Below are 24,414 nucleotides of genomic sequence, written 5' to 3' on the forward strand. Positions count from 1 at the left end.
CACCCAGCTGCTCATAGCAAAAGTCACAAGCGCTCAGGCAGAGACAGTCGCTTCTCGCTTCTGTCGTGCTGAGGAAATTATGTGTAGGTTTACACAAATAAGAGGTAGGAGAAGCTAAACTCAACAATGGATTCGCAGGTGTCGTAATGCAGCTTTGTCTTCTTGAACCAGCGCGGAGATGACCACCCCCTGAAGCATGCTTTTCCGAGAGCTTCCCGCAATTCGGGTCAGGGCTTGCGCCGCGATGGCAACAATAGTGAAGTGCTAGCTAGGCGAAGAATAGGTGCAAAGGGAGAAGAGAGTCTCCTGTCATGAGGGCTGAGACATCTGCGAGGCAGGCCGCAGCATCGCATCGGAAGCAGCCGGGACCTCTGAATTGCCACTCCTACTTCCGATTTGTGGCGATAGCAGCTCACTTTTCTCCAGTCTCTCCTACATGTGCATGCCGACGGCCCCGCGCACGTACGCACAGACAAACCGGCAACTACCTACACCACAAGGGTCTCGAAAAAAGGTCTCTGAGATATTCATAGACGTCTCGAGAGGCAATAGCGTCCTGGGATAGTGAAGGATCATCGAGGCAAACAGATCGTCGCAGCCCCTGAATGGCTTAGTAGCGGTGAATTCCCTCTCACTGGACGCGAGCTACCCAATAAGCTGTCAACAGACCACGGGAGGGCAGTGGCTTGGCACACATCTTGCTGGTAGACGGATACGCACACCCTTTATGCTTTGAGAAGCAGCAACGTGCCAAAAGCGCCCGTCTTCATAGAGGAGTGCACTGCACGGTGTTGGCCTCGTTGCTTGCTCAAACATCATGCCACGCATACTCATGGCAACGTCCTAAACAGTCTTGCCATGAAGCTTCTCAAGGCCGCGTAAAGTCTAGAGGACCTAACAAGGCAACTCTGCTATATTTCAGGGTCAAAAAGGGGAGGGGTTTGAGACTAGGTCGCCTCAAAAAGCACACGATCTCCAAGCTGCACCTTTTTTATATAAAAGACAAGCAATCCACAAGGCGTTCCCTTGATGGCACTTGCAACCCACAAATGCCGCCCTTCACCCGCTCTCTTTTCCAGCCCCAGTGTTTTTACTATCTTTGCAGGCAGAGTTTACCGATACGGATCTGCTTGGGTCGGCCGTCTCTAAAGTGTATTTTACTAGTGAAAACCGCCCTGCGTTTTTCTGTGCTCACTGCTGCGTAGCAACAAGCCTCACGGGTGCCGTGTCTAGCAGAGCTCTGACCGAGCGCCAGACCGGAGGCAGATGCACATTAACGTATCGTTCTTTCTCCCTTCTCTAATGCTGCAACCAAAGTGCCCCCACGAGGGCAGACCCCGTCCCCCGTTTCAAAAATTCAGTACTCAAGCCTGCCTAACGTCCATCGAGACGCATAGTGTGGTTTTGGAGGAAGAAACTCGCACCGAAGCGAACAAGCAAGCCATGTTCGCTCATTCAGCTAGGAACTACAGATGCCCCGGACGGTCACACGTGCTCCGTTCAACGCAAGAAGAGCCCACATTAGAATCTTCAGCCGTCGCTTCCGACAGCTCAAAAAACGTCAAACGTGCATAAAGAGGGCAGCAAGGAGAGCGACATGAACGAACCTTCCTCACAGTCCCGTTCCTCTACAATACCGCTCCACGCAGGCGTAAAACAAATACACATAGGATGGAATGCCAATAGGGGTGTGCACATATCTAAATACATCTGAAACCAGACAACTGCATCGCTATACAGGGTTACATGCATACACCCGAACATGGCCACTGCTTTAATATCGTCCCTGCTGCGAATAATAGCCCCTCCCATACCCATCGCGTTCCGAGGAGCCGTACGAGTTCCGCCCCTGCCAGCTGACGCCGTATTGCGCCTGGTTGCTCCCACAATACTGTGGCTGCTGCTGTCTCGCCCCTCCCCCCTGCGAATAGCGTGAATCATAACCCTGAGTGCTATAGCTCCCCCTGCCCTGCCCGGAGCTGTATACCTCTCCGCATCCCTGTTGCCATCGCTGCTGTTGCTGGTGGTGCTGCTGCTGCCCGTAGGGCTGCGCCTCGTAGTGCTGATGGTGGTGGTGCTGCTGCTGCTGTTGGTAGAAGCCGTGGGCATTTCCATGGGAAAAGCCTCCACGGCCTCCCTGTTGCTGCCAGGCGCCCGAATGGCCTCTACTGGGGCCCCATGATCCCTGGGGGCCCCATGATCCCTGGGGGCCCCATGATCCCTGGGGGCCCCATGACCCCTGGGGGCCCCATGACCCCTGGGGGCCCTCGGCACCCCAGGAATCGTGGGGCGGAGACCCCTGCCCCTGGTATCCCTTCTGCCGCTTTGCAGGGTTAGCATCCAAGTCCTCGCATGCAGTGCGCGCTTCGATGTGCGGCTTCGGCTGCCTATTGCTCTGCAAAAACGCAGCACACACAGGACGCACGGCAGCAGCAATGCAACGTGGGGGCCCCACATGAGCCCAACGTTAAAAGAAAAAAGGAAAAATCCATGAAAGAGGACAACAAGCAGCCTGCAAGCAGTATCCCCCTGACGGACCCTTCCTGGGTTATTTGCCTTGAAAGCTCGCCCCTCCTCGTTTATGCGCCTAATTTCCCTCCGGCTTTCTGCCTCTGGAAGCTCTACGTAGTCGATAACCGTAAAACCATCTTCGCGAGACGGCAGAGCAAATGCAGCCTGCGCAGACAACGCAGATATTGGATGTCAAGCAGCCCTTCAGGGGGAAGCGCGCGACAGCGAGCAGCGAAAAAGGCACCCCTGCGCCGCATCGGCGTGGAGGGGGTCTGGTCGTGGGCTTCATGAGTCAACGCTAAGCCTCCGTCTCCCGCCCACACTACCGCAGGCACGCACTCGCGCAAAAACGTCCACAGAAGCCAGAAACATAGGAGTCTCACCTTCATGTCCATCACAGCCTCAACAGGGACCATCTTCCCTTCCTCCCTCTCCCTCTTGGCCGTCCGCTGCTGGAGTGTCTGCTCGTCAGTCACCATCGTAACACAGCGCCGCGTGCCCCATGCTGCACGCATACCAGCAACAACCCCACTATCACAACGCACACATTCACGAAGCGTTCGCACCTATGGCGCGATGAACCGTCAAACATCTCCTCCGCCGCCCCTCTGAGATCTCTGTTCACATTCCCTCTCCAAGCCGTGCTCTTCGAGAGGGATGCTTCGCAGCCACTCTAGCCATACAGAACAGAGACCCCAAGCAAGGCACTCCCTTGCAGGCTCTTCGAGGCACAGCAAACGCGGCAGCGGAAGAAAAGCAGCCCTACCTAGGAAGGGCTGAACTTTGCGGGACCTAGCGCGTTTAAAGACATTCGTCTGGTCGATAATGATGTTGCGCGGCACGACTCCCGATCCGGCATATGTAACGAGACTGTTGAATACTGCTGTGGCAGTGGACATGAGCTCCTCCCATCGATCTGCATAATTTGCCTGTCTCCTGAGCCCCATTACTTTCATCTGATCGATCACGGCGTTGGTACCTAGCAAGACGTACGACTTTTTGGCATGTCGCTCCATATGCCGCTCTGCCCAATACGTCTTGCCGCATGCTGGTAGTCCGCACATCATGATGAACTCGCATTCCGAGACGCTCTTCGGGTGCTCAACAGGATTCACCATCATTTCCTACGAAAGGAGAGGCACATAAAAGGGCAAAAAAGCTGCTTTAGCCGGCAGAAGCGTAAGCGGCCAAAATCTAGACATGAGCACCACGAGTACCATGAAGCAGGCAGAGCGTATTTTGGAAAAAACGAGGTGAAAGCGCAAAACTCATGATGAAAACAACACGCTTCCACTGTTTCTCTTGAGTAGAGCCAGGAATTGTTTCGCGGCGTAGACTGTACATCCAATCATGAAGTCACGGCCGCTGTCCGTCCCCCCGCTGGAGTTTTTTCTGTATTGGGATGCGCTGCCTCACCTCCTCCTTGAGATCTCCTAGAAACTTGAATCCCTGCCCTGGGGGTTCGGTCCATTTGGTTGCCTGCCTGAAGTTAATCTCGAAGTCAAAATTCTTCACGTACACATGCGGAAAAAGCCCAGTCTCTCTGACTTTCCGAGGCAGGTCAAATGCCCCCCCAAGGAACTGTCCGTTTTTTGTGAAGGACAGAGACAGTGCATCCAAATCAATAACCACGCCCACAACGTCGCCTGCAGTGAAAGAGGTTCCATAGTCCGAGAACTTCCTGTTTGTCGACTTTTTTCCCGTCCCTCCGAATCCCCAAGATTCAGCAGAATCACCTGCAGCCGCGCCAACACACGCGCGGAAGGCGAGCCGCGATCACGCAGGGCACCCGAAACATCCTGGCACAAACAGTGCGAAACAGGTCGGCGAGGGAGATAACTCCGAAAAAGGAGCACAGAGGATGGCAGACAATGCATTTAAAAAAGTCTGCTTTTTACTGAGAAACGCGAAGAGTTTTAAAACGGAAGCGACACAACACAGGTTGGTACGCAAGACTGAGCGCCATGTTTTCTCAGGCTAACAGGAAAGAAAGAAAGAGATTGAAACAAGCACACAGTGACTTGCATGCATGCAAGCAGGCACGGAGAAAAACCCCCTAGGGCTGCACGGGGCCCTGTTCAGCAAATATTAGCTCCAAAGAAACTGACCTAGATGAAGGCTCGTGAGGGGCTGGCTTACTCCCACTCTGCACACATGTTGTGTGCTCTCGGGGGTGTCTGGCATTACAACCTTAGCCGGTTTTGGTCCCACTTTTACTTCAAAAAAATACTTTCCCGACCCTTTGACCCCGTGAGAAGCTCGCACCCCCTTCCACAAGTACTGAAATCCATCAGTATGCATGCAAGTTGCTTTTCGGGGGTTGTTCCGGTCGATCTGCAGATCCAAGTGGGAATCAGCGGCATCTAGACACACCCCGAATCTCGTGAAATCTGCTGATCCCCCTGCGACGCCTCCTGCGTTGGTTGTAGCTGATGTCGGCACATCAAATACCACTTTTGGAATGCCATTAGGAAGCAGCTCGGGAGCGTCTTTCCCATATTCTGGCTTTTCCGTTGCTGGAGACGCTGCTACCTCTCCCGCTGCTTTCGCTGCTTGCTTTTCACTAATCGTCGTGTCATCATCCCGCTGCTGTTGCAGCTGCTGCTGCGGCTTATCGGCAGTTGCACCCTCTGCGACTGCTGATTTGGAAGGCCCTTCGGCCTGTGCTGTGGCTGCTGTTGTGGCATCTCCCCCCTCTGGCTTCGATGCAGCAGGATCGGCCGCCGGAAGAGCCATTCTCATGTGCTCGCACAGTCAGGAAGGGCAGCCGCCGGTGCCTCGTGGGGGCACTCAAAGAGCTGAACACGAGATCACAGAGCAAAAGGGACGGCTGAGTGGAAGTAGGGGACGCTACTGGAAAAGCGAACAAGCAGCAGCGGGCAGTCAATAAGCTTGACGCGATTGGCAGCAGAGATGACGCTTCTGCCCACTCAAAAGGCAGGACCAGCTGCGACAGGATAATTGCTGACCACGGGGTGCTTTGCCAGGGGCCTATTAGTGGCATCCGAAGGAGGTCACCCAAGAGCTGCCGTAAACGGGATGGTTCCTATAGTTCAACGCGATTTTTTTTAGCGAGCGAAACGCGTTCAAGTTCCCTTTTAGGATGAGTGCTCGTGTAGCCCCGCAGAGCGCAGCTGGCTGCTGTGGGTGGGAGGGCCTGGCCGTTCACAATTCCACCGTAGTCTTGAGAAGGAGAAAAAGAATTTTGGAAAATAAGGGGTGGTACGGTGAAGGCCACCGCTTTGATGTGCCAATGCGCTAATTGCGGGGTGTTTTGTGTTCGCCCTCCCGGGGCCCTGTTTTGCATGCGTGGAATTTTCCTTTGTTCGGGGTGAAAAGCTGCTTGCTGCCTCCACTTCAGATTTCTTCAGGTGTAAGTCTATTCTTAGGCAGAGTGGACTGTGTACGAGTGTTGATCTTTTCACTTCAGTCCGTCGGCGCGGTGTGGTAGCAGCTGCCCCTTGCAACAACAGCAGGCACTAGAGTCAGGCTTTCTTGCTGCAGCAACAGGCGCAATACTGAACAGTTGTTGGCTTTTAGCATTCGTTTGCGTCCTTTCCCGTTGACTTAGCCTGACTGCCCATGACAGAAGCCGTGGAATTCGATGTAAAGTGCTGTTGCGGACACGGCGCCCGAGCCAAGCTCTGACCGCTCTTCTACTTCCGTAGCCGCGACTTCTTGCATCCCCATGCATGCCTCTGTCTGAGGTGCATGTGCATTGGTCTCCCTCCGTACTCTCTTCCCCTTTCTGCCCGCGAAGAACATAGTATTTCTCCGTGCCCATGAGTTCTGCTGATTCGAAGCTCTTTGCAACAGGCGATGCAACGCCAGCCGGCGAGGCGGCGGTTGCACGAGAAGGCGAGGGTGAAGGTCAAGCAAGCCAAAGGGGATTTTTGTTTTCTACAGTCGCATCGATGTTCATGAAAGGCAGTGAAGAGGAGGAGGAGGAAGAGGAAGAAGAAGAAGAGGAGGAGGAGGAAGAGGAAGAGGAGGGCTGGATCTCGTGGTTCTGCTCCTTAGAAGGTCATGACTGCTTTGCGGAAGTGGATGAGGAATATATCAGAGACACATTTAACCTCTTTGGCCTGAAGTCTGCCGTTAACAACTTTGATTCCGCAATGGATATGATCCTCGGAGAAGCCCCCGATGAAGACGAAGTTGTTGAGCAGAGTTTTGTAGATGTGTATAGGGATGCAGTAGATCTTTACGGACTGATTCACGCAAGATACATCATTTCACCTAGGGGACTTCCACAAATGGTAGGGTTTCAACACAATCACCAGTAAAAGAATGGGAATACCGAGGGCCTAGTAGAGGGGAGAAGGGAAATAATGATAGTGCAAATGCCTTTTTGGTACGTAGAGGAAATCCCCTCTGCAAGCGCCTAGGATGTTGGAATGTGAATGAATATCTTATGTATACTTGTATGTGTAAAGCGGCGTTCGTACCTAGTAGCGTTGCAGGCAATCCTTTGCCTACATTTCATAATTCATGTTTCTCAGCTGTCGGTGCATTTGTACATCCTAGTCTGCTGCTCAGACGACGGAAGTGAATATTGTGTTCTCAGTTCATGCGGCGTTAGTTTCTATCCTCTGTATATCCAATGTGCAGTGTGACCATGATATTTGTGAGCGTCAATTGCCATGTGTGTGTCTGTAGCAGTTTTCCCGTCTTTCCCTGTCTCGTTGTTGGATTGTTAATTGTCTATTAGCTTCTTAAATCAATTTTCCTCACATCTATAGAGCCCATATGTTTGCGGATCAGAGGGACCGGTGCATGGATGAGGTCTTTGGTCATTGCCCGCGCGTTCTTTGTGATCGCCAACTGCTTCTTCCCGTTGGAATATCGCCAGATCTTCGGCTGTATAGGCTACGAGTGAGGCGGACCTACAGGCATCCAGAAGAATAGCTAGTTCGTGGTTGTATCCTTCGCTGTTCTTTCCGCCTACCGCGCCAGTGGACGGTTGTATCGTAGAGTGCAAGGGTTAGGGTTTGGTGGCCTGGCCCTAAGCAGTCAGCCGTCCTCTCTCTGTATGCTTGTGTACATGTTTTACAGTTATTTTGCCCTCTCTGTCGTGAAGTTTATGAGATGCTAAACGGCAACGAAGTGACGAAAGACATTGATGGCGCGTATTTTGGACCCTCCTTTCCGCACATCTTCTTACAAACGTTTTCCAGCTGGGTAAGCCTCTTTTTACTGCTGGTCTCCGTGTCCCTGGCACTGATATGAACGACGCAATATCTCAGGCTGCGAAGTGGCAGGCAGCAACGATGGACAAATCTCGCTAACTGCTAGGGGAGCTGGGGTGCTACAGGTTCAAGGGAGGCGCGTCAAGGAGAGATGGTTGCCTTGCTGGCATATCCAGACGCATCCAGGGCTTTCTCATGAAATTCATGTTGAACGTTTATGCCGTTAAATGTCTTCCTTAGTGCGTGTGAGTGCCTGTTTCTGTGTACTCAGGTTCCTAACGCCGCTCCAATTCCTTACCAACCGCGCCTCTTTGGCTTCAAGATTCATAATAGGCATTCTGTTATCAAGATAAAGCTGGAGAACGTGCGTACACTATGTGCCTAATATAAATGTGTATATCTGGCGGCTTGCGTCTAATGCTTTCTCGGTGAAGTTCCTGCTGCACACATGGGCTCATGCTTAAGGTCGGACAGCGGTGCGCGCCGCGTTCTCTCCGTTTTATCGAGCCTTCATATCCTTTGCAGAAGTGCCTGACTGTATTGGGATCCACACTGAGTACGGCTAATGCGCGAGATCGAGGATATGGAAAGTGCTAGGTTGTACGTTGCTCGAATGCCGTGGTTTTGTGTTCCCTCGTTGCTCACAGTTGCGGGTGGTCTTGTTAGTTCAACGTCAGTTCTTGTCTGCTTCGTTCAGATTCCTTGCCTTTGGGTGCCCTTTTCGGATCGGAGTCTTTGTTTTTCTACATGAGGTGTATGCATAGTGGGGCGCGCGACCTGCTATGCACCCGTTTGCTTTTTGCACTTGTGCATTTTACTCAGGGCGAATACGGTAGCGCCTATGTCTCTCAGAAGCGACGCTCTGCCGTCGCTGCCATAGAGGGCGGGAGCGCTGAGGAGGATAAACAGGCGGCTTAAGTTGTAAGCACACCTCAGTCGCATTCATTTAGCAGACACCACATCAAAGTCGGAGAACACAACTTCGATCATAAACGTGCCTCCCTCCTTGACAGGCACCAGGCTGCGTGCTGCCAGCCATGAAGGCAGGGGCCCCCGGCCGTATACAATATAAAATAAACAATCGTAATAGAAGAGGTAGATTTATACAAAGGAAGGCCCAGACTACAAACTCTTTGTATCTTCATTGTGGATGCATTTCCTTCCCTGCTAATGCCGTTATTTAAGAACGTATCTAGATATATCCTAGCATAAAAACTTTGCAGCACAGCAAGAAATGGCCTTTATAGCGCCCCTTCTTGCGTCATCTCTGAAACGAAACATGGAGTTAATGCAGTTGAGCCTTTGCTCATTAGAGCACTTGGCAAAAGACACGATGGAGCAGCATGATCACTGGTACGACGTTTCAATTTGGAATTTGGCGCTTAAATCGTCATAGGACGTCTCCATCTCGGGTGAATACGCAGGCATCAAGAATCTATGGTTTCTACCTTTTAGAGGGTGGAAGGACGCCACCGCTAGCGCCGTAAGCAGATGCGTATCCTGCGGCACCGAGTAGTACTGGCCCCCGTTCCAATGCCACTATTGACTGCCTCTTTAAGATATGTCTACTGCGAGGGAGCAGAGTCGGTTTCCTGCCCCACGGGCGGAGTTGCGTGTGGGAGGACTGGAAGGCACTTTGTTTGTTCCCCTTGCCATGTGTATGGCCCCCTCCCGCTATGTAAGGATGCTTGCAACGGCCCCCCACTTCAGCAGAAACAAGCGAGGCGGGAATCGCTGCTTGGCCACTAAATAATAACATAGGCATACTTCTGTTCCTCGTACAACCCCCCTACGCGTGCCTATTGGAGTGTGTTTCTGTCGTACAGAAATGGGTCACTCCGAATGTTAAGGAACACCCAACTCTGTGTGGCAGCTTCGCACTCCGTGTAAAGTTTACCTCATATGTCTGGCTCTTCACCCCGCCGCTTGTGAAGGCGAAAAAAAGAATTAAATGCACTCACATGTTGGATATCTTCTCGCAGCGAGAAGCAAATCCAAGGTGAAGGGAAAAAAACAGGGAAAGAGGACAGCTGCGGATGCGCGCTCCCCCTTAATCCTTGCTTAGATTAAACCAAGTCAAACCTTCTTCCTAAACAAGCAACCGCATAGAAGACACCAGCGTACACACGGGCGTGAACTCAATTGGTGAAAAGGCGAAAACGAACTGAAAGGGAAGGCGTGCACACGCGTGCTCTTGGCTGGCAATAGCGTAGGCCAGGAGTTGTGCGAACCTCTTTTCTAAGGGTCAAAGTGATTTTGGCCTCCGAGATGGAGACAGCAGACTCGGAGGGAATGATGCCCCCGTAAGTCCGTTGAATCGTTAACAAGTACAAACCAGATGGGCCTGCAAGCCAAGCAGCAGAACAGTCGAGCAGAAGATCGACACACACACTTTTAGCAGGAAGCGCGGTAGAAACGTCTAGCACAAAGAACGTGAACGTCGCTAAGACGGACCGACACAAGCAGCAAGCACCCATGCAAACAAGGAGAGGAGGTAGAAGAACAAAAACGGTCCGGCTTGCCGCCTCCTGCTCGCCTATTTAGATGCGAAGAACACCTTCTAGCGCTGAAGCTCGACAACTAAAGCAGATAAACAGAGTAGACGAACGTTCGATTGCGAGAGCCACTCGGTCAGAGGCAAATTGCACGGCGACCTTTTCCGCGGTGAAAGGCCCGTCCGCCTCCTCGCCTGGACGTATGTTCTGTAGGCTGAGATACACCCTGTGTGCAAGCCGCACAGCAAATCCACAAAGCAGTCAAGAGGCGCCTTTTGCTAGTACGTCAAGGCCTCGTTGAAACAGTAATGCGGCCAAAATATCTGGGCATGGAGAGGGCAGGAACCCTTGGCAGTGGGCCCCTTCCACGAACATGTGCGCCATTATGGCCTGCTCGGCAGCTTGTGCCTCTAGTTTTGAATCTGCCTGCTACTGATCTAGGCAGCGCCTGTCATGGTGTTTTACTTGACAGTTCTCTTGCTGTCTGCCCAAGAGTAGCGTCTAAGAGAGGTAGCCGCAGGCACTCGACGCCCGCCAATGGCTTCTTCCGCCGCATCCTTCGAGCTGATGGGCCTCGTGGGCTCTGAGGGCCCCCTGGCCAGGAGAGCCGGAGGGCCACCCGTAACGATACCGGGGCCCTCAATTTTCTAAAGGTAGCACATAGTACGCACTCGTAGCAGCACCATGGAAGGCCACAGGTGGTAAGTGTAGATGGCAAAGGGAGTACAACGGCCGAGCAAAGTAGAAAAATGAATGTGCCCATTGAACTAGCAATTCGGGGGCGCAAGGAGCAACAAAAACAGGAAACCAGGATAAAAGGCTCTGTTTTCATGCATCCCCAATGCGCACATGGGTATTCCCCCTCACTTGTTCTTCTGCATACCTTAGCCTCCTCGCTGGCCGCCGGAAGCGGTGCATGAGCATAATAGTACTGTGTGGACACAACAGCGCAGAGGGGGGGATGTATTCACGGATTAGAAGACAGTGCTGCGGTAACTCGTGCGCTCCGAACAGATACAGTGGCTACAGCGAGAAAATCGGCTAAAGAAGGGGCAGCAGCATCAACAACAGAGTAGACATACACTATTTGAGCCGTATTTGGCGATGCTTGAGCGCAGCGCGCTGCCTTGTCGTTCCAACTGTTGAGCATATGGGGAAGTGCCTTGGGGGGCCCCCTCTGGTCCCTCAACGGCTGAGAGCTCAGGTGCCTCAGTTGCCATTATCAGATATAAAAGCACCACCTGAATGTATTTAAAGGCACAAACTTTGTTGTTGGGGAGGAGGGAATAGGTAGGAAGAAACTATATCCCTGCTGTGCGGATCGCGGGCGCTGGACTGTCGAGAATCCCACGGTGTAGCAACTGCTCCTACAGAGGCCAGGAAATACATAATTTGCGTGCTTTGAAAGACTTAGGGCTGGATTTGTTAAGCCATTGTACAGCTGGACACTACAGAAAAATGAAATGGCAGGCTTCCCCAGCATCGATGAGCAGCAGAACCAGCTGAAAAGGAAGAGCAAAGGAAAACGGATAATTGAAGCTTACCTTATATTGCAATATGCAAGGGATGGAGCAATTCGAATAATGGAAAGAATAAGGCAAAAAGGAGCCAAGACACTGGTGCGGTAGGTACTTGTGTGCATAAACTGGGGACCGCGCCAGCGGGGCTGATGTGGTGTCTGGACGCCTCGTGAGCACGATAAGACGTTCAAGTATGAATAGCCCGTAAAGCTAAATACGAATGCATGCACTAAACTGGATGTCAAAGACCCAAGAGCAACTGAGGAATATGACTCTGTAGAACCGAAAAAGTGGGATGTGGTGGACGTGGATTCCGCATTGGGTGTTGCCTTCTATGGATGAGATTGGTACACGTTAAACCTAGTTATTATGACATCCGCTTTTTTCGTTCACTCATTCCTTCAGCTCTCAGCTCAGCCTTCATTGACCCTCACTTCAAAGTGCTTCTAAAGGAATACCTCTACCAGGTGACAGTGCACGGTTCAGCCCCGTCCGCCATTATTCTCTCTTCTCTTACATTCCTAGCAATACAGCTACCAGGGCGTACCATAGATAAAAGGATTCTTGCTGGGCTCTAATTTTGTTTGTTTTACTAAAGGTGCACAGAAGAAACGTCGTCTTGCTTCTCCCGTAGCCCGAGGGAAAATGCCAACGCAGCTCATCAAGTCTGCAGGCGGTAAGAAACACAGGAGAGCACCATTTTCGAGCCTCCAAATCCAAAATACGCATGCAAACTGTAACATGCTGCTGCATACGACTAAAGCGGGATGCGAGCAGTGACCTGTTTCAAGAAGTGCCACTGGGACTTCTGGCCTTGCTTAGTCTTCCAGTACAATATTAAGGCTAACTTGACGGAATGCAGCAAAACCGTTAGAGCAGTGCCCTCCCGCTGCTCGCCTATTCGTGATCTCCTCGTGAGCTGATGGCGAAGAGCTCTCCTTTCGGTAGAAAATGTAGCTTGGTCTCCCATCATGGTGCATCGGCGCACGCTCGATCACACAATGACGCAAAAGCCCCCCAAAATACTGTTTGTGGGAACGAGTCTTTAACGAAAAGCAGTCAAAGAACGCCTCGTGGCCTAAAGGAAAATTAGTTCTCTTGAAACTAACAGGGAACCCAATAGCTCTGTGATTTTGATGGCAAAACTCAGAGTACGACGCTGTTACTCAAGAGGGCACAGTGGTGGTCACTTTCTTTGCAACATGGAACGGTAAGAATGGCACGGCCCCCCACAGATGGCACTGCTATCGAAGCGCTTAAGCAAATATGCCTACAGAAAAAGCCAAAAATACAAACGGCGTGCATCCTGTGAAGGCAGACCATACCCACTGCGTTTTCGCTATCAGGCCCCAGCAGGCAGATCAAGCCGTTTATTGAGGAGACAAGCAACAAAAAGGAATATATGAACATCAAATTCGTGCTGGTTAGTCGTTTGTGTTCCCTTTGGACTCTGGAGGGCCATGTTAACAGACTTACAGGCTTCACGTTTCTTTATGCAAAAGCCGCGAACAAGCAGATATATATGCATTTATATATATATATATATATATATATATATATGTACATAAATAAATGCATGGCTGCGTGTCCGATCTGGCGCTAATGTGAAACGTTGCCATGCGCACTGATGCACAGTTTCGCAGAGCGTCACACTGCTGAAACCGCTGGTGCAGCTAACTGCTCATAAACTAGCAACATGCATGCGCCACAGGCATTCAACACTTTGCTAAGGGGTGTCTATCCATAGAACAAGCTGTAGGGGCGGAGAGTCGAGCCAAGAATGCTCTGTGGTATGCGCATGCGTCAAATTATATGAATTCTTTTTGTGTTGTTCATCAGGTGGATGCCGATGAGTGCCCTGAGCTAACGGAGCGAGAAGATGTAAGCTCCATGCCAACATTGAAGATCTACAAGAATGGGAAGTGCATGCACAACCTTACAGGTGCCAATCAGGCGGCCGTTGATGATTGCTTAAAAAGGGCCATTTGAGGCGGCTTCGCCCGTCTTTCCGCCTCCTCGGCCTTTCTTCCCGATACGCTACTCCCTCTATTGCCCATGCGTAAAGCGTCACTTGTCATTAGCAAGGGTTGGCGCGGAACTTTTCACGCAAAACAAATATCCACATTCACCATCGAAAGGCGAAGACGCAACCACTAAAAACCAAACGAAGAGAGGGTGCAACGCGCCTTTTGTGTCTGCCTGAAGAGTTGTAGTGCACAGTGCTTTTTCCCGCGCTATACATATACTCTATCTTCAAGGGAAGTGTTGCAACGGCACATGCAAAAAAAGGAATTTAATAAAAAGCAGAAAGAGTCACCTCAGGTGCCTACGTGTAGGTAGCTGTGGTGAGAGTCCACGCAATAGCTGCGATTCACTTCAGCTAAAGCCAGCCAGCCATTAAAGCCCCATCTGAGGGGTAAATTGGTCTCCCGGCTGTTTGTGATCTTTGAGGTTTGGTTGCGCCTCATACACCTGAGGCCACAACAGGCACGCATAAGCCAAAAGTGCCGCGCCGTTGAGAGCTTCGAGTTTGAGGTTTCGAGGCTCGAGGCTTTCCAGTTAGAGGTATTCTTACCGTTTGAACGGCTCTGCGCTGGTATTTCGACCCAACACCCCTGAGTCCTGCGGCCAATACAGGGAAACACACAACAGATATGCAAGTGCACCAGTCGCTGCCAGTGAAAGTGCCGTGCCGTGCCGCACAGCGCTACCAGTTTGTACAGACAGCGCCACCCGAAGAGAACGCGGACCGATATAAACGATTTCCGTGCAGTCGCCTCCAAAGTTTTCAGGAAAATACAATGCCAGAGACGACACATTCTGCAGTTTGGTGACCTGAGTGAACGACGCAGAAACACTCATTCCCACTAAACTTAAACGCATGAAGATTTAAGCACGAGCAGTTTACAGAGGGAGCCGAGCATAGCGCAGATAAAGGCAGGTAGATACGGGAGAAGACGCAAAGTGAAGAGTAGACCCACACAGCACACAAAAAATGGAAGCGAACGGAGGCTAGGAGGCAGAGAGACAAAGCAGAGACACGATCCGCGCATTTTACCTTTAGAGGGTACTCTACTGCGCCATGGAAGTCTTCTGTCAAATCGATCTCCTGAACGCATTCTGTCTCCCTCACGCTGCAGGCCCACGCGCACAGGTCGCAACCAACACAAAAATCCACCATCCCCTAACAAGCATTTCTCCCAGCTACGCTACTGCCGCATCTGTAGCATTTCCTCCGCCTCAGTGTGCTGTCAAAGCACTCTTCGTAAGGCAGCAAGCAACAAAGAAGCCATCCCTCGCCTTCTGCTTACTTGGTAAAGTCCAGGTCCTCACGGTTCGCGAAGACCTTCACTTTGCCAGGTGCGCGACCTTCTCCCCCGCCGATGACTATCAAACTAGAAATCTGGAATAACACAGCACTCGGAAGCGCAAGCGGTGCAGTGATTCTGACTTGAAGCATGAGCGAGAGCGCGAACAGTCAAAAATGTGCAGTGTGTCTGTGCATGCATCCGTGCCTGCATTTCAGGTGTAGGAGAGCCCTTGCGCACCTTGCACGGCGAAATGAAGGGTATATAAATAATCTGAAGAGCCGCATAACATTTAACTGTGGCTCGCAGATACATCGTGCCGCATCAATTGCAATGCGAAGCCATGTCCCCACTATTGGAGAGGTGCGCTGCTTTCAGAAGTCCATGCGACTTCGAGGTGCAGGTAAGGCGAGTTAAGCAGAAAGCGGAAAAGGAAGAAGGGAAAGCAAGGGATAGCGTAAGGCGCGGGAGTAGCGGACAGCGAGGGTGGGGAGAACACAGCGTTCGTTCGTGGGACTGACAAGCTCTGAATCATCTTGTTCACTCTTGCACGACAGAGAGTCATCGAGTCGTTCGTCGTAAGTTTTAATGACTTTCTTAGCCGATCCCCTCTCCTGTGCAAAGAAAAAAGGTGCGCAGGAGAAAATCCACTTGCGTTCAGAAGTGCTTCTGACTTGCATGTTTCGCGCGTTTACCCAAAAAAGGAAGGGAAACGAAAAGGAGCAATAGGATCTACAGTAACATAGAAAGTGGTGCAGTCAGTTGAACACATTGAAGAAAGGGGCACACGGCAAACCAGGGACCTGCCTGGCGTATGTTGATACGCTAATGCCCTTGTAGCCCATGAAAAATGCGTTTTCGATTTTTGTGCCGCTAAGAAGCGAACTGTGTGTGTACAAAACCTTATAAAAGTAGATTCTATCGCAACAGCTAGCTGAAAAGGGGATGTACGCTCCACTGAAAGCGCTGTAAGTACCTGTTCGTTCACACCGCGGACGCCTTCTCTATCGATGTATCCGTACAGGAATTCACCGATTGTGAGTTCTGTCTCCGCCTTACAGCCGCAACCTTCTCCATGAACGCCCGGCATTTGCAGCTACCCCGTGCTGCTTGCGTGCGCTCGCCCCACTCTGGTAAGGTGTGTGTATGTCTAGTTGTGTCGGTGCACACAGGCGCTTGCCTACTGCCCGCTCCCAATGCGTAACCCGCCGAGAGTACGACTATCCTGTGCTGGGGTGAGAACCCTGCGTGGAACCCTTAGGATTGCAGAGTGGAAGCTGGTTAGTGAAGAGTACAGCTTTGTGCACGCGCTCTGCTCCGTTCCGCCAGGGGCGCACAGAGGTTGGCGGCAACTTCTTCTCCTGCCACATGCACGGATCTGCCTAAGGAAACGGAAAAAAGCATATATATATTTTACCTGTACAGCAGCAAACAAGGAATCCACAATGCTGCATGGAGAGTTCTTCTTCAGCGGATCGGCGTCGGCCCCACGCACATTGCAACCAGAAGCATGCAACAGAAGCAGCCACTCCTTGTCTTCTTCAAAAGACATTTTTCCTTCATTGAAACCTCTTGGAATCTACTAAACTAAATGATACAGTCGTCTTTAGACAGCCGTGTATGAGCTTTCCTCCTCACTAGAGGGTCTACGTGTCGACCTGACCGATGATGAAAGGCACTGTGCGCGTTCCTACACCGTTTTTAGCCTTCTATTGCACACTCTACTGCTTTGTACGCGTGAAGATCGTCAACTTGATTCGTATAACCCCCATGTTAGGTTTGGGGGCTGCAGCTGGCAACTGACTAATATATGACATCCTCACTGAGAACCGTTTTCGTACAGAACCCGCATCCTCCCCGAGAGAGAAGGGCTCATGGCTACAGAGATGGTACTTCTACGCCACCTTTGAAACGACAAAATTACCAGTGGCCGCACTTGGTGCACGTGCAGTCATCACTCAAGTTTGTGGAAAGTTTGGACCGCCGTAGTAACCACTAGGTTGCCTAGAGCGGCAACTCAAGATCTGTTCCAACCTTTCAAACCTATATTCGAGCAAATTAATATATTACGGAGAATCTTTGTCTTGCAGTATGTTTCGTGGCTATGAGACTCCTCTAATCCCTCGTGCTTTGGCAGTTCATGCCCTGAACAAGGACATCGGATATGACGCTCTCGCACTCAGAGGGGGAAAACCCCTGACTACATTTTTCGACGAAAATCTGCAATTTTATTTCAGGCATCTGCAATATGATGAATTGCGAGCGCGCGCAAGTCCTGTTTATCGCCGTAGAATACGGGTGCCCCCTGACTGTATACCCCAGGGCTGCCCTGCAACAGAAGGCAAGCCATTCAACTGATGCCATTCAACTGACTGCAGCTGTTGGTGCAATCCCCGATCGATGAAACAGGGGCCTGCTAGGATGTGACATCTCTCGCTGTTATTGCTGTAGGAGTACCCCGCACGATTGTACGCGCGCCTAAACGCCGCAGTACGGATACTCCAGCAGCAAATACAGAAGAGAAGAAACTCCACAGGCCGGAGAATACGTTGCTAAGGTACATTGGCTCGGCGTGAAGTCCTGAAAAGGAGGTTCAACATATCACAGATATGCATATATACACATATGCATATGTATGTATAGTGCAAGTCAAGAACAGGATATTAGGCACAAAAAGGCACAGTCGCATATACACCGACACACATACATACATACATACACATTCACACACACGCACATAAACATGAGTACACCTAGGCGATCTAGAAGTAATACAAACACATACGGGGGAGGCAACACGAGCAATAATAGAGAGAGGCATCCTTGGTAGCGACCTTCGAGAGATGCTTTCGTCTCCGTTGTTGCTTACAAAATGACTCACCTGTATGATCCAATTCGTTCCAAGGCAGCATCGTCTGAAAAAACAAGAGAAGTGGTGTACTACGGAGGGACAAGTGCTGCCTCAGCCTTCCTTCCCGCCGCCCTGTCTGCCTCCGCAGCCCCTCCATATCCATCAAGGCCGTTGGAAGCGTTGGGTGTCTAGTGAACTCCGAAATGCGCGCTTCCGTGTAGCGGCGCAAGTCCATTAGGATGACGCTCTTAGACCACAAGGCTTTGTGCTCACGAAGGGCACCATAATCTGAAGAACAGACACCCCATTGGTGTAAAGGTGTGAAGGGAGAATCTGTCTGTGTGTCTGCGTCTGTCTGCTGTACCATTGGATAACGAAACAAAAGCAGCTGCCGGAAACAAGCTGCAGCTGGCTCTGTAAAACCCCAAGCGTGTGCGCTAGGGGCCTATGCAGTGACGCGGTAAAGGATGACACTCTCCATAGCTTGCCTGCTGCGTTGCGGCAGAGGGACGCCAAGTGGGCAGCACAAGAATGCAGCCAGCGGAGGACAGGCGCCCCACGCCAGAGTTCGTGGTTCCTCTCGATGAAGCATTGTATCAACAAGTCATGCGCGGCGTCCTCTCTAAAAGAGCAAACATGACAATTAAAAATGTAGAGCATGCAGGTACATTGTTGGATCTCTGGTTGCGTTTCGGCAGCAAAAGGCGGAGAAAGCCTTATTACGGAGCATGAAAGAAAAGACAAATCAACTGAACGATAAATAATACAAAAAGCGCAGTTCCTGCACTTGAATATGCCTCACGTTTTGTGGCATGGAAAATCACTAGACCACAAAGGCGCCGAAAAGATCAGCGCATCCCAGGGAACCTGTGGGTAGATTGAGTCTGCAGCAGAGTGCGCAAAATACAGAGAAAGGAAGAAGAAAATGCAGTGTATATCCTTCATTTGGTGTGCCACCCTTAACCTTATCTCAAGAGTCCGCGCCGCAACGAACCGTTGATTGTTTGTTCGCCTTTGATTTGCAGCTTCTGTAGCAGGCGCCGGACAAATGCTGGGAATAAAAGGATCGCATGCATCAGCAGGCAGTGCGCCACCACAGACGCCGCCCCCGACCGCTCTGCGATGCATTCTCTCTCATCACGCAAAATGCCGCAAATATCCCTCACGCCGATGTGCTTAATCGCATGAATCTCGGCTGTAAAGAGCAAGTAGGCATACATAGCCATGGACACACACGTATACAAGCAGCAGAACGCCGCCTCACGCGCACGTTCAAGTGCAGTAAAGGGTCTCCATGAACTGCCGGCCCCTCCCTTTGCTAGAACAGTCAGGATTAAACAGCGCGACATCAATGATGCAAATAACGGTTTCCATATATCCGGGAAGGGCTTTCTGTATAATGACCCAGCAGTATCTGTTTACGGAAAAGGCACGAACTCTACATCCTGTACCCGGGGGCATGGCCAAGCCATTTGGCTTACGTTTTTCCGTGTGCATAAAGCTGGCAAGCGCAGCTGAAAAGGCAAAGTTTGGGAGGGCGCATCTCAAATCCGAGACCTCCCATTGGGTGCCTTGTTCTTGAATTTCCTCTTGCATTGTGTTTGCCATGCAACTCCCATCTGCTTGCACAGCTGTGGCTGCACGCGCTGTGAGCGAGACGACGTAGGTGAGGTGCTGCTTGACAAATTCCTGCGAGAATCGCTGGAGGAAGGCATACTTCCGTGAGCGGATAGCAAAATGATCGAGATGCAGGAGGGCGTGACAAGGGTCATAGGACAGATCCATCGACAGCAGCAATTTGCAGATCTCTAGGGCACTCCCATGACCTCCCTGATCTCCGAGGCCAAGCATATACAGCAGTAGGCACACGAATAATTGTCGATTCAACGGGTTAAGAGAATCGACGGACACCTGCAACAGCAGAAACACAAGTGGAAGCAAACACAATGTTCAAGAGATGTCCCTGTGTAGGTAACTACATAGACATGCACATACACACATACAAACATACATACATACATTCACATGCACACACGCAAGCACGCATGCATTCATATATTGCCTTTGGATAAAGTACTGGGACTCTTTGTGGGCAGCTCTAGAGCTCTATGGTTGCCCTCGCTCGAAAGTTCTTCCCAGATTTTACTTGAGGCGTCCCGTCCGCATTTCGCAAAAAGGGAGAGAAAGCATAGTGAAATGCAGCCTGCAAGCTCAGAACCGCTTGTCGAACGACCTCGTGAGCCATTTCATGGTTTCCTGCCACCCCCAGAGACTGAGCGAGCGCGAGCAAGCCATCAGGATGCAGCGGTTGGTCTCTGCAAAACTGACGCAGCGCCAGCGGATCGTGGCTGTGCACAGCTGCAAAGAAAGCGGGCTGCACGCGAATGTAATCCTCCGAAAACTGCAGAGAGAATTCCCAGTTGCCAGTCGACTGATCAGTTGTACCAACCATGCGCACCCAAGGATTTAGCACAGTCCCTTGCGGTCCAGGAGGAGACAACAGCCAATAGCGGCGAGCCCGAGCGCAGCCTGAAGAAAGAAGCAGATGCACAGCGGTAAAGTAGGGCGCATAGGGAAGGGATCGTGTATAGGGGGATGCAAGGGGTGCCTGGAGTGCAATAAGCACCTAAAGCAGAAATCCACCGTGTCGCTATCAGGAGCCTTGTTGACACAGTCACTAGAAGCATAGCATACACCCGGAGCGCTCCAGAATTCAGAGGTTCTGGGTCTACCCGATCCCCACAAAGCTGCAGGCACATCTCCTCTCGCTGCCTGCGCCTGGCGAGCTCTCACGGAGAGGTACCAGACACAGTACAAATGCGGCGACTGGCCAGCCACGCGACACGGACGGCAGAACAATCAACGATACACACCGGAGGGGCCCCTGAAGGCGGTCCTAGAGGTTCGCACCACTTCCCTCCCGAAGAGTCTTATCAAGTCCGTTTCTGGGTCGAACGCCGAACGCTCCATCGACAGACAACTCGTCACTGCCATGGCACCCTGCGATGGCTCAGACTGCCCTGGAGCCTCCGCTGACGCCGCCAAAGATGGTGATTCCAATTCGGTAGGAGCCTCAGGAGGAGAATCATGGTCTGCTGGCGCTGCACTTAAGAAAGCCCCCACTGGCCTCCGCTTTCTTCGTTTTCTCAGTCTTCTGCCATTGCACTGTTGTTCGCATCCATGTTGAACAGCTGCGCACCTCGAGAGATTTTCCTCACGACGGCTTTCAGTGGCGATTTCTGCGGCTTCTTTTGCTTCTGCGGCTGGACCTTGGCTTCTCGTTCCTGGTTCTTCATGCGGATCTTTGCTATCGCTTTCTGCACTTGATTCTGCGTCTTCTTCTTTCAAACCCCCCTCCTCCACCGCTGCTTCTGCGTGTTGTTCTTCCGCCTCAGAGACCTGGAAATCTGATCCAAGTGCCTGCAAGAAGACACCTGGTCTGCTCCTTCGCAGCGTTCCCGGCAAGGAGCCATTAAGCGACTCATCCGATGAAGATTCTTCCGAGTGGCTCTTCAAACAGCTGCGGCTGCAACTGCTACGTGTTTCAGGTACGCAAGCACCGCGCCCTTCAACTTTTCTTAGTTGCCGCAAAGACATTTCCCGCGCACCCAAAATGCCTACATTTGCGGTAGTTGACCCACATTTCAAGATAAATCGCAGAGAAAGTATATATTAAAACGCTCTCTTCATGAAGGTTTTGTGTGGCTGTCGTACGTTTTTCCTCATGGGCGCTGCCGACGGGTGCTTTTTGCATGCGCATGAAAAGAAAAGTCCCACGCATATGTGCTTGGGATCGTTGCTCAGTATTTTTTCTCTTTGTCATTCTCTGTCCTTCACTAAAGGCTTAATAGATCCTCAATGTAGGCCCAGATCGCAGAGGTACCGCAGCTTCTCTTCGCCATGTGAATCTTTCTCATTTGGATTTTCCCATCGAGTTCTTCTGCGTGCCTTGCCTCACTATTATCCCTTTTTGTTCTTCGAGGAGCCCCCTTATCCAACTTCAAGCGTTTCCGTTTTACTGTTTGGAGCTCGATCTTCCCTTCCTTCCTGCCAAGTTTTCTGTCCCTCCGTTTTCCCTTCCCCATGGAACTCGCCTCCCGGCCGTCCAGGCAACAATGTTCGTCAGACTGAATCCCCCAGCTTCCCGCCGCACGCGATTCATCGCCCGCCTTCCTGTGCTTGTAGATCGGAGTTCTCTCGGAGCAGCTTACAGCAACGGGGGGCAGGGAAGTTTCGCCTGGAGGCAGGAGGCCCGATACTGGCCTTACGGGGGGACACCTAGAAAGCTCCCAGGTATCTTAGATTGCTTCCATGGTGCCATTCCTGCGGCGAAGGGCAGAAATAGGGGGTACTGCGATGGTGGAGCGCGTAACTCTTCCGGACATGAAGTATGCGTGCACCCCCGTAACGGGGGACCGTTGCAGAAGAAGCCTCCGAAGGCGGCGCGTCTTCCAGCTTCCGCGATAAAACCTTCTATGCATGCGCTCTCACCAAGCAAGCCTATTCATATAGCGCCTAAAGTTCTGGAGGCAGACGCACCTGCCGCAGCCGGAGGGTCACCAGCAGGAGGACGTGGGAGCTTCCTGGGATTCTGCCCAGCTGGATCGCATTTTGTTCGCGCGTTTTCTTCGCAGTCACTCCCTCCTGCGGTTTCGAGTTTCAAAGGAAACGGATTCTCTGCCCTCCGCACTTGTGTGCGATGGGGCCCTTCGCAAATGGATTTTTTTGTTTGTGGTTTGGACCCTGAGCCATCAGGAAGAGTCGCGAAAGACGAAGAAGCTGGAGGGCGGCTCAAGGGAGGAGATGTCGGCAGAGAGTGTGGTGGAAAAGTGCTGCCTCGTTCCCCTCTATCGGCAATTGCCGCTGCGCAAGCCCTTCGTCCGAATATCGTGTTGTTTGGCCTCGGATACATGGACGCGGAAAAAGTCTTCGAGACTTTTTCTCGTGAGGCCCTGCTACGGTCTGGAGAGCGTGATCCTGTAGAGAAAGTGATTCAGTGTGACAATGGACAGTTCATTCCTATGCTGCAACAGGTGATCCTCGAGGGGACACCATACTATCTCGTGGGGAGAGACAGGCTAGTCGAAATGGGGGCTTTGGGAGGCGAGCTGCTCTTTCACCCCTCAGAGTTTTATTCTTTGGTATGGAAGCTAATCAGCAGAAGCAAGGACAAAGAGGACCTTTCAAGAAGTCTCAAAAAGGTTTTGTCAGAAGATTCATCCGAATTCTGCCTCCTTAAAATTCACCAGTATCTGCTCGAATGGACTGATGCACCAATGGCAGCAAAACAGCCTCCTCAGGTAATACCCATCCCCAACGTTTCATATTGTGGTGTTTCCCCTTTCCCCGTGTTCGTCGGATTTGATGGATGGTTAGTTGGCTACGTGCCTGGTATCGACTGCTAGTGCCTGGTGTTAGCGCAACTGGCCCGCCATGTTGTTGCATAGCGTCTGTGGGATGAACTGAAATTTTACACGACTTGCCATCCAAAACAAATATAAACCTGTTTCCGTGTTTTGGTTTTTTTTCCAGGAATTCACCGAAACAACATTCACAAGAAAATGGATCATTGGCAGAAACAAAAGCGAGTGCCAATTGCGGCAGAGAGGGAAGCAGTTTGAGCTGGCCAGGGCCCCCCTTCCTTCCTTGTTGAAACAAAAACCGAACTGGAAGATTCTTGTGGTCTGTGATGCTGCCTTGGAGGAACGGCTGGCCGGACGGCTAGCTAGCGAGCTCAGCGAGATGAGGCGTGAGGGACCCCGGTTTAAAAGGATGTTCGAGTTGGAGGATACTAGTTCGACTCGTTTTCATCTCTGTCTTATGCTGTATGTGATTCTACCCATTGCCACTGTGTGCCGATTTGCCTGGAAGAGAATCAAGCGAGCATATCTTCGCTACTGGGTTATTGGTAAGCAGCAGCAACTGCTCAAAACGCCCTCCTGTGGAAGTGGATTAACGCAGCAGAACAAAGGGTCCCCTCTTGACCATACAACTATGCACTTCTCACCCGCGACGCAAACCACTTATATATTCGCGTGGCGCAAAGTGTTTGCTGTGTCTAGTGCACTTCTGATGCCTGTACTCAGACGAAGCGTAGAGCTCTCATCTGTGCATGTTCGTTTCTCGTTTCTTGTATCCCAAGACTCGCTTCACCTAAACTGTCATCACCTATATGGTGACAATGATTATCACCGATAAGAGAAGATGCTCCTCGTCTATACGAGTTTTTTGTGTTGTTTCCTTCAGGCAGCACAGTAACCGTCAGCGGCGACGAAGTGTTGTCCAAAATCCGTGAGCGTACTGATGAGGAATCTGATGAAGAATCAGAGGACATGAGAATGTCAAATTTAGAGATTGTAGAATCCAGGTGGATGGGACTCCGACACAGCGTCCGTGATAAATCACGGGATTAAAGGGTGTTGACGGCCTCGGCAATGCCTTGCCTGTTTAATTTCCTGGGCTTTTCACAGGCGGCCCCTTGCAGCAGAATGACGGTTTAGACTGTAACTTGCAAATCTAGAGCACTTTTACAATGCTATT

At 51.4% G+C, this 24,414-nt stretch overlaps 7 protein-coding genes across 7 annotated transcripts; 3 read left to right on the top strand and 4 right to left on the bottom strand.

The window, feature by feature from the left end:
• Positions 1-660: 660 nt before the first annotated feature.
• On the bottom strand, positions 661-6,295 carry LOC34618328 (heterogeneous nuclear ribonucleoprotein U-like protein 2). The gene is made up of 11 exons (XM_026336204.1): positions 5,937-6,295; positions 5,644-5,876; positions 4,620-5,150; positions 3,928-4,247; positions 3,278-3,635; positions 2,895-3,016; positions 2,539-2,676; positions 2,273-2,395; positions 2,085-2,208; positions 1,081-1,145; positions 661-843 (listed from the first exon to the last, which is right to left on the bottom strand). The coding sequence occupies exons 1-11, from the start codon at positions 6,293-6,295 to the stop codon at positions 661-663; spliced, it is 2,556 nt and encodes an 851-aa protein (XP_026191989.1).
• LOC34618329 (casein kinase II subunit beta) lies at positions 6,294-8,618 on the top strand. The gene is made up of 5 exons (XM_026336205.1): positions 6,294-6,770; positions 7,276-7,386; positions 7,567-7,692; positions 7,972-8,064; positions 8,523-8,618. Exons 1-5 carry the CDS (start codon positions 6,294-6,296, stop codon positions 8,616-8,618), a joined length of 903 nt encoding a protein of 300 aa, XP_026191990.1.
• Positions 8,619-9,750: 1,132 nt separating this feature from the next.
• LOC34618330 lies at positions 9,751-11,415 on the bottom strand. Its single transcript, XM_022731665.1, has 6 exons — positions 11,278-11,415; positions 11,079-11,126; positions 10,661-10,842; positions 10,309-10,421; positions 9,932-10,044; positions 9,751-9,789 (listed from the first exon to the last, which is right to left on the bottom strand). The coding sequence occupies exons 1-6, from the start codon at positions 11,413-11,415 to the stop codon at positions 9,751-9,753; spliced, it is 633 nt and encodes a 210-aa protein (XP_022592824.1).
• Positions 11,416-12,360: 945 nt separating this feature from the next.
• On the top strand, positions 12,361-13,704 carry LOC34618331 (thioredoxin). Its single transcript, XM_022731666.1, has 4 exons — positions 12,361-12,391; positions 12,866-12,925; positions 13,062-13,138; positions 13,555-13,704. Exons 1-4 carry the CDS (start codon positions 12,361-12,363, stop codon positions 13,702-13,704), a joined length of 318 nt encoding a protein of 105 aa, XP_022592825.1.
• Positions 13,705-14,112: 408 nt separating this feature from the next.
• Positions 14,113-16,113, bottom strand: LOC34618332 (PITH domain-containing protein 1). The gene is made up of 7 exons (XM_026336212.1): positions 16,000-16,113; positions 15,545-15,637; positions 15,027-15,118; positions 14,774-14,849; positions 14,466-14,550; positions 14,291-14,337; positions 14,113-14,187 (listed from the first exon to the last, which is right to left on the bottom strand). The coding sequence occupies exons 1-7, from the start codon at positions 16,111-16,113 to the stop codon at positions 14,113-14,115; spliced, it is 582 nt and encodes a 193-aa protein (XP_026191997.1).
• Positions 16,114-17,439: 1,326 nt separating this feature from the next.
• On the bottom strand, positions 17,440-21,697 carry LOC34618334. Its single transcript, XM_026336206.1, has 9 exons — positions 21,589-21,697; positions 20,757-21,191; positions 20,021-20,403; positions 19,356-19,785; positions 18,869-19,288; positions 18,677-18,758; positions 18,370-18,496; positions 17,905-18,319; positions 17,440-17,603 (listed from the first exon to the last, which is right to left on the bottom strand). Exons 1-9 carry the CDS (start codon positions 21,695-21,697, stop codon positions 17,440-17,442), a joined length of 2,565 nt encoding a protein of 854 aa, XP_026191991.1.
• Positions 21,698-21,989: 292 nt separating this feature from the next.
• LOC34618335 lies at positions 21,990-24,287 on the top strand. The gene is made up of 3 exons (XM_022731670.1): positions 21,990-23,174; positions 23,407-23,782; positions 24,121-24,287. The coding sequence occupies exons 1-3, from the start codon at positions 21,990-21,992 to the stop codon at positions 24,285-24,287; spliced, it is 1,728 nt and encodes a 575-aa protein (XP_022592829.1).
• The last annotated feature ends 127 nt before the right edge of the window (positions 24,288-24,414 follow it).

The sequence above is a fragment of the Cyclospora cayetanensis genome, unplaced genomic scaffold (genome assembly GCF_002999335.1).
Source record: "Cyclospora cayetanensis isolate NF1_C8 unplaced genomic scaffold, CcayRef3 CcayRef3_contig_97, whole genome shotgun sequence".
In the NCBI taxonomy this organism is placed as follows: Eukaryota; Apicomplexa; class Conoidasida; order Eucoccidiorida; family Eimeriidae; genus Cyclospora; species Cyclospora cayetanensis.

Coding starts and splice junctions, on each gene's coding strand:
- LOC34618329 (XM_026336205.1), top strand. CDS start 6,294: ATGAGTTCTGCTGATTCGAAGCTCTTTGCAACAGGCGATGCAACGCCA. Junction 6,771..7,275: donor CTAGGGGACTTCCACAAATG/GTAGGGTTTCAA, acceptor TTTGCGGATCAG/AGGGACCGGTGCATGGATGA. Junction 7,387..7,566: donor TTCGGCTGTATAGGCTACGA/GTGAGGCGGACC, acceptor CATGTTTTACAG/TTATTTTGCCCTCTCTGTCG.
- LOC34618328 (XM_026336204.1), bottom strand. CDS start 6,295: ATGGGCACGGAGAAATACTATGTTCTTCGCGGGCAGAAAGGGGAAGAG. Junction 5,877..5,936: donor CACCGCGCCGACGGACTGAA/GTGAAAAGATCA, acceptor TTACACCTGAAG/AAATCTGAAGTGGAGGCAGC. Junction 3,017..3,277: donor CAAAGTTCAGCCCTTCCTAG/GTAGGGCTGCTT, acceptor GTATGCGTGCAG/CATGGGGCACGCGGCGCTGT.
- LOC34618330 (XM_022731665.1), bottom strand. CDS start 11,415: ATGGCAACTGAGGCACCTGAGCTCTCAGCCGTTGAGGGACCAGAGGGG. Junction 11,127..11,277: donor CCAAATACGGCTCAAATAGT/GTATGTCTACTC, acceptor GTGTCCACACAG/TACTATTATGCTCATGCACC. Junction 10,843..11,078: donor CGGCCAGCGAGGAGGCTAAG/GTATGCAGAAGA, acceptor TGCTACCTTTAG/AAAATTGAGGGCCCCGGTAT.
- LOC34618331 (XM_022731666.1), top strand. CDS start 12,361: ATGCCAACGCAGCTCATCAAGTCTGCAGGCG. Junction 12,392..12,865: donor GCTCATCAAGTCTGCAGGCG/GTAAGAAACACA, acceptor GGCAAAACTCAG/AGTACGACGCTGTTACTCAA. Junction 12,926..13,061: donor TTTCTTTGCAACATGGAACG/GTAAGAATGGCA, acceptor TTTCGCTATCAG/GCCCCAGCAGGCAGATCAAG.
- LOC34618332 (XM_026336212.1), bottom strand. CDS start 16,113: ATGCCGGGCGTTCATGGAGAAGGTTGCGGCTGTAAGGCGGAGACAGAA. Junction 14,850..15,026: donor GAGGACCTGGACTTTACCAA/GTAAGCAGAAGG, acceptor GTGGGCCTGCAG/CGTGAGGGAGACAGAATGCG. Junction 14,188..14,290: donor AGCGCAGAGCCGTTCAAACG/GTAAGAATACCT, acceptor TTGTGGCCTCAG/GTGTATGAGGCGCAACCAAA.
- LOC34618334 (XM_026336206.1), bottom strand. CDS start 21,697: ATGACAAAGAGAAAAAATACTGAGCAACGATCCCAAGCACATATGCGT. Junction 20,404..20,756: donor CTCTAGGACCGCCTTCAGGG/GCCCCTCCGGTG, acceptor TTCTTTCTTCAG/GCTGCGCTCGGGCTCGCCGC. Junction 17,604..17,904: donor GAACGAATTGGATCATACAG/GTGAGTCATTTT, acceptor CCTCCTTTTCAG/GACTTCACGCCGAGCCAATG.
- LOC34618335 (XM_022731670.1), top strand. CDS start 21,990: ATGTTCGTCAGACTGAATCCCCCAGCTTCCCGCCGCACGCGATTCATC. Junction 23,175..23,406: donor CAGCAAAACAGCCTCCTCAG/GTAATACCCATC, acceptor TTTTTTTTCCAG/GAATTCACCGAAACAACATT. Junction 23,783..24,120: donor TCTTCGCTACTGGGTTATTG/GTAAGCAGCAGC, acceptor TGTTTCCTTCAG/GCAGCACAGTAACCGTCAGC.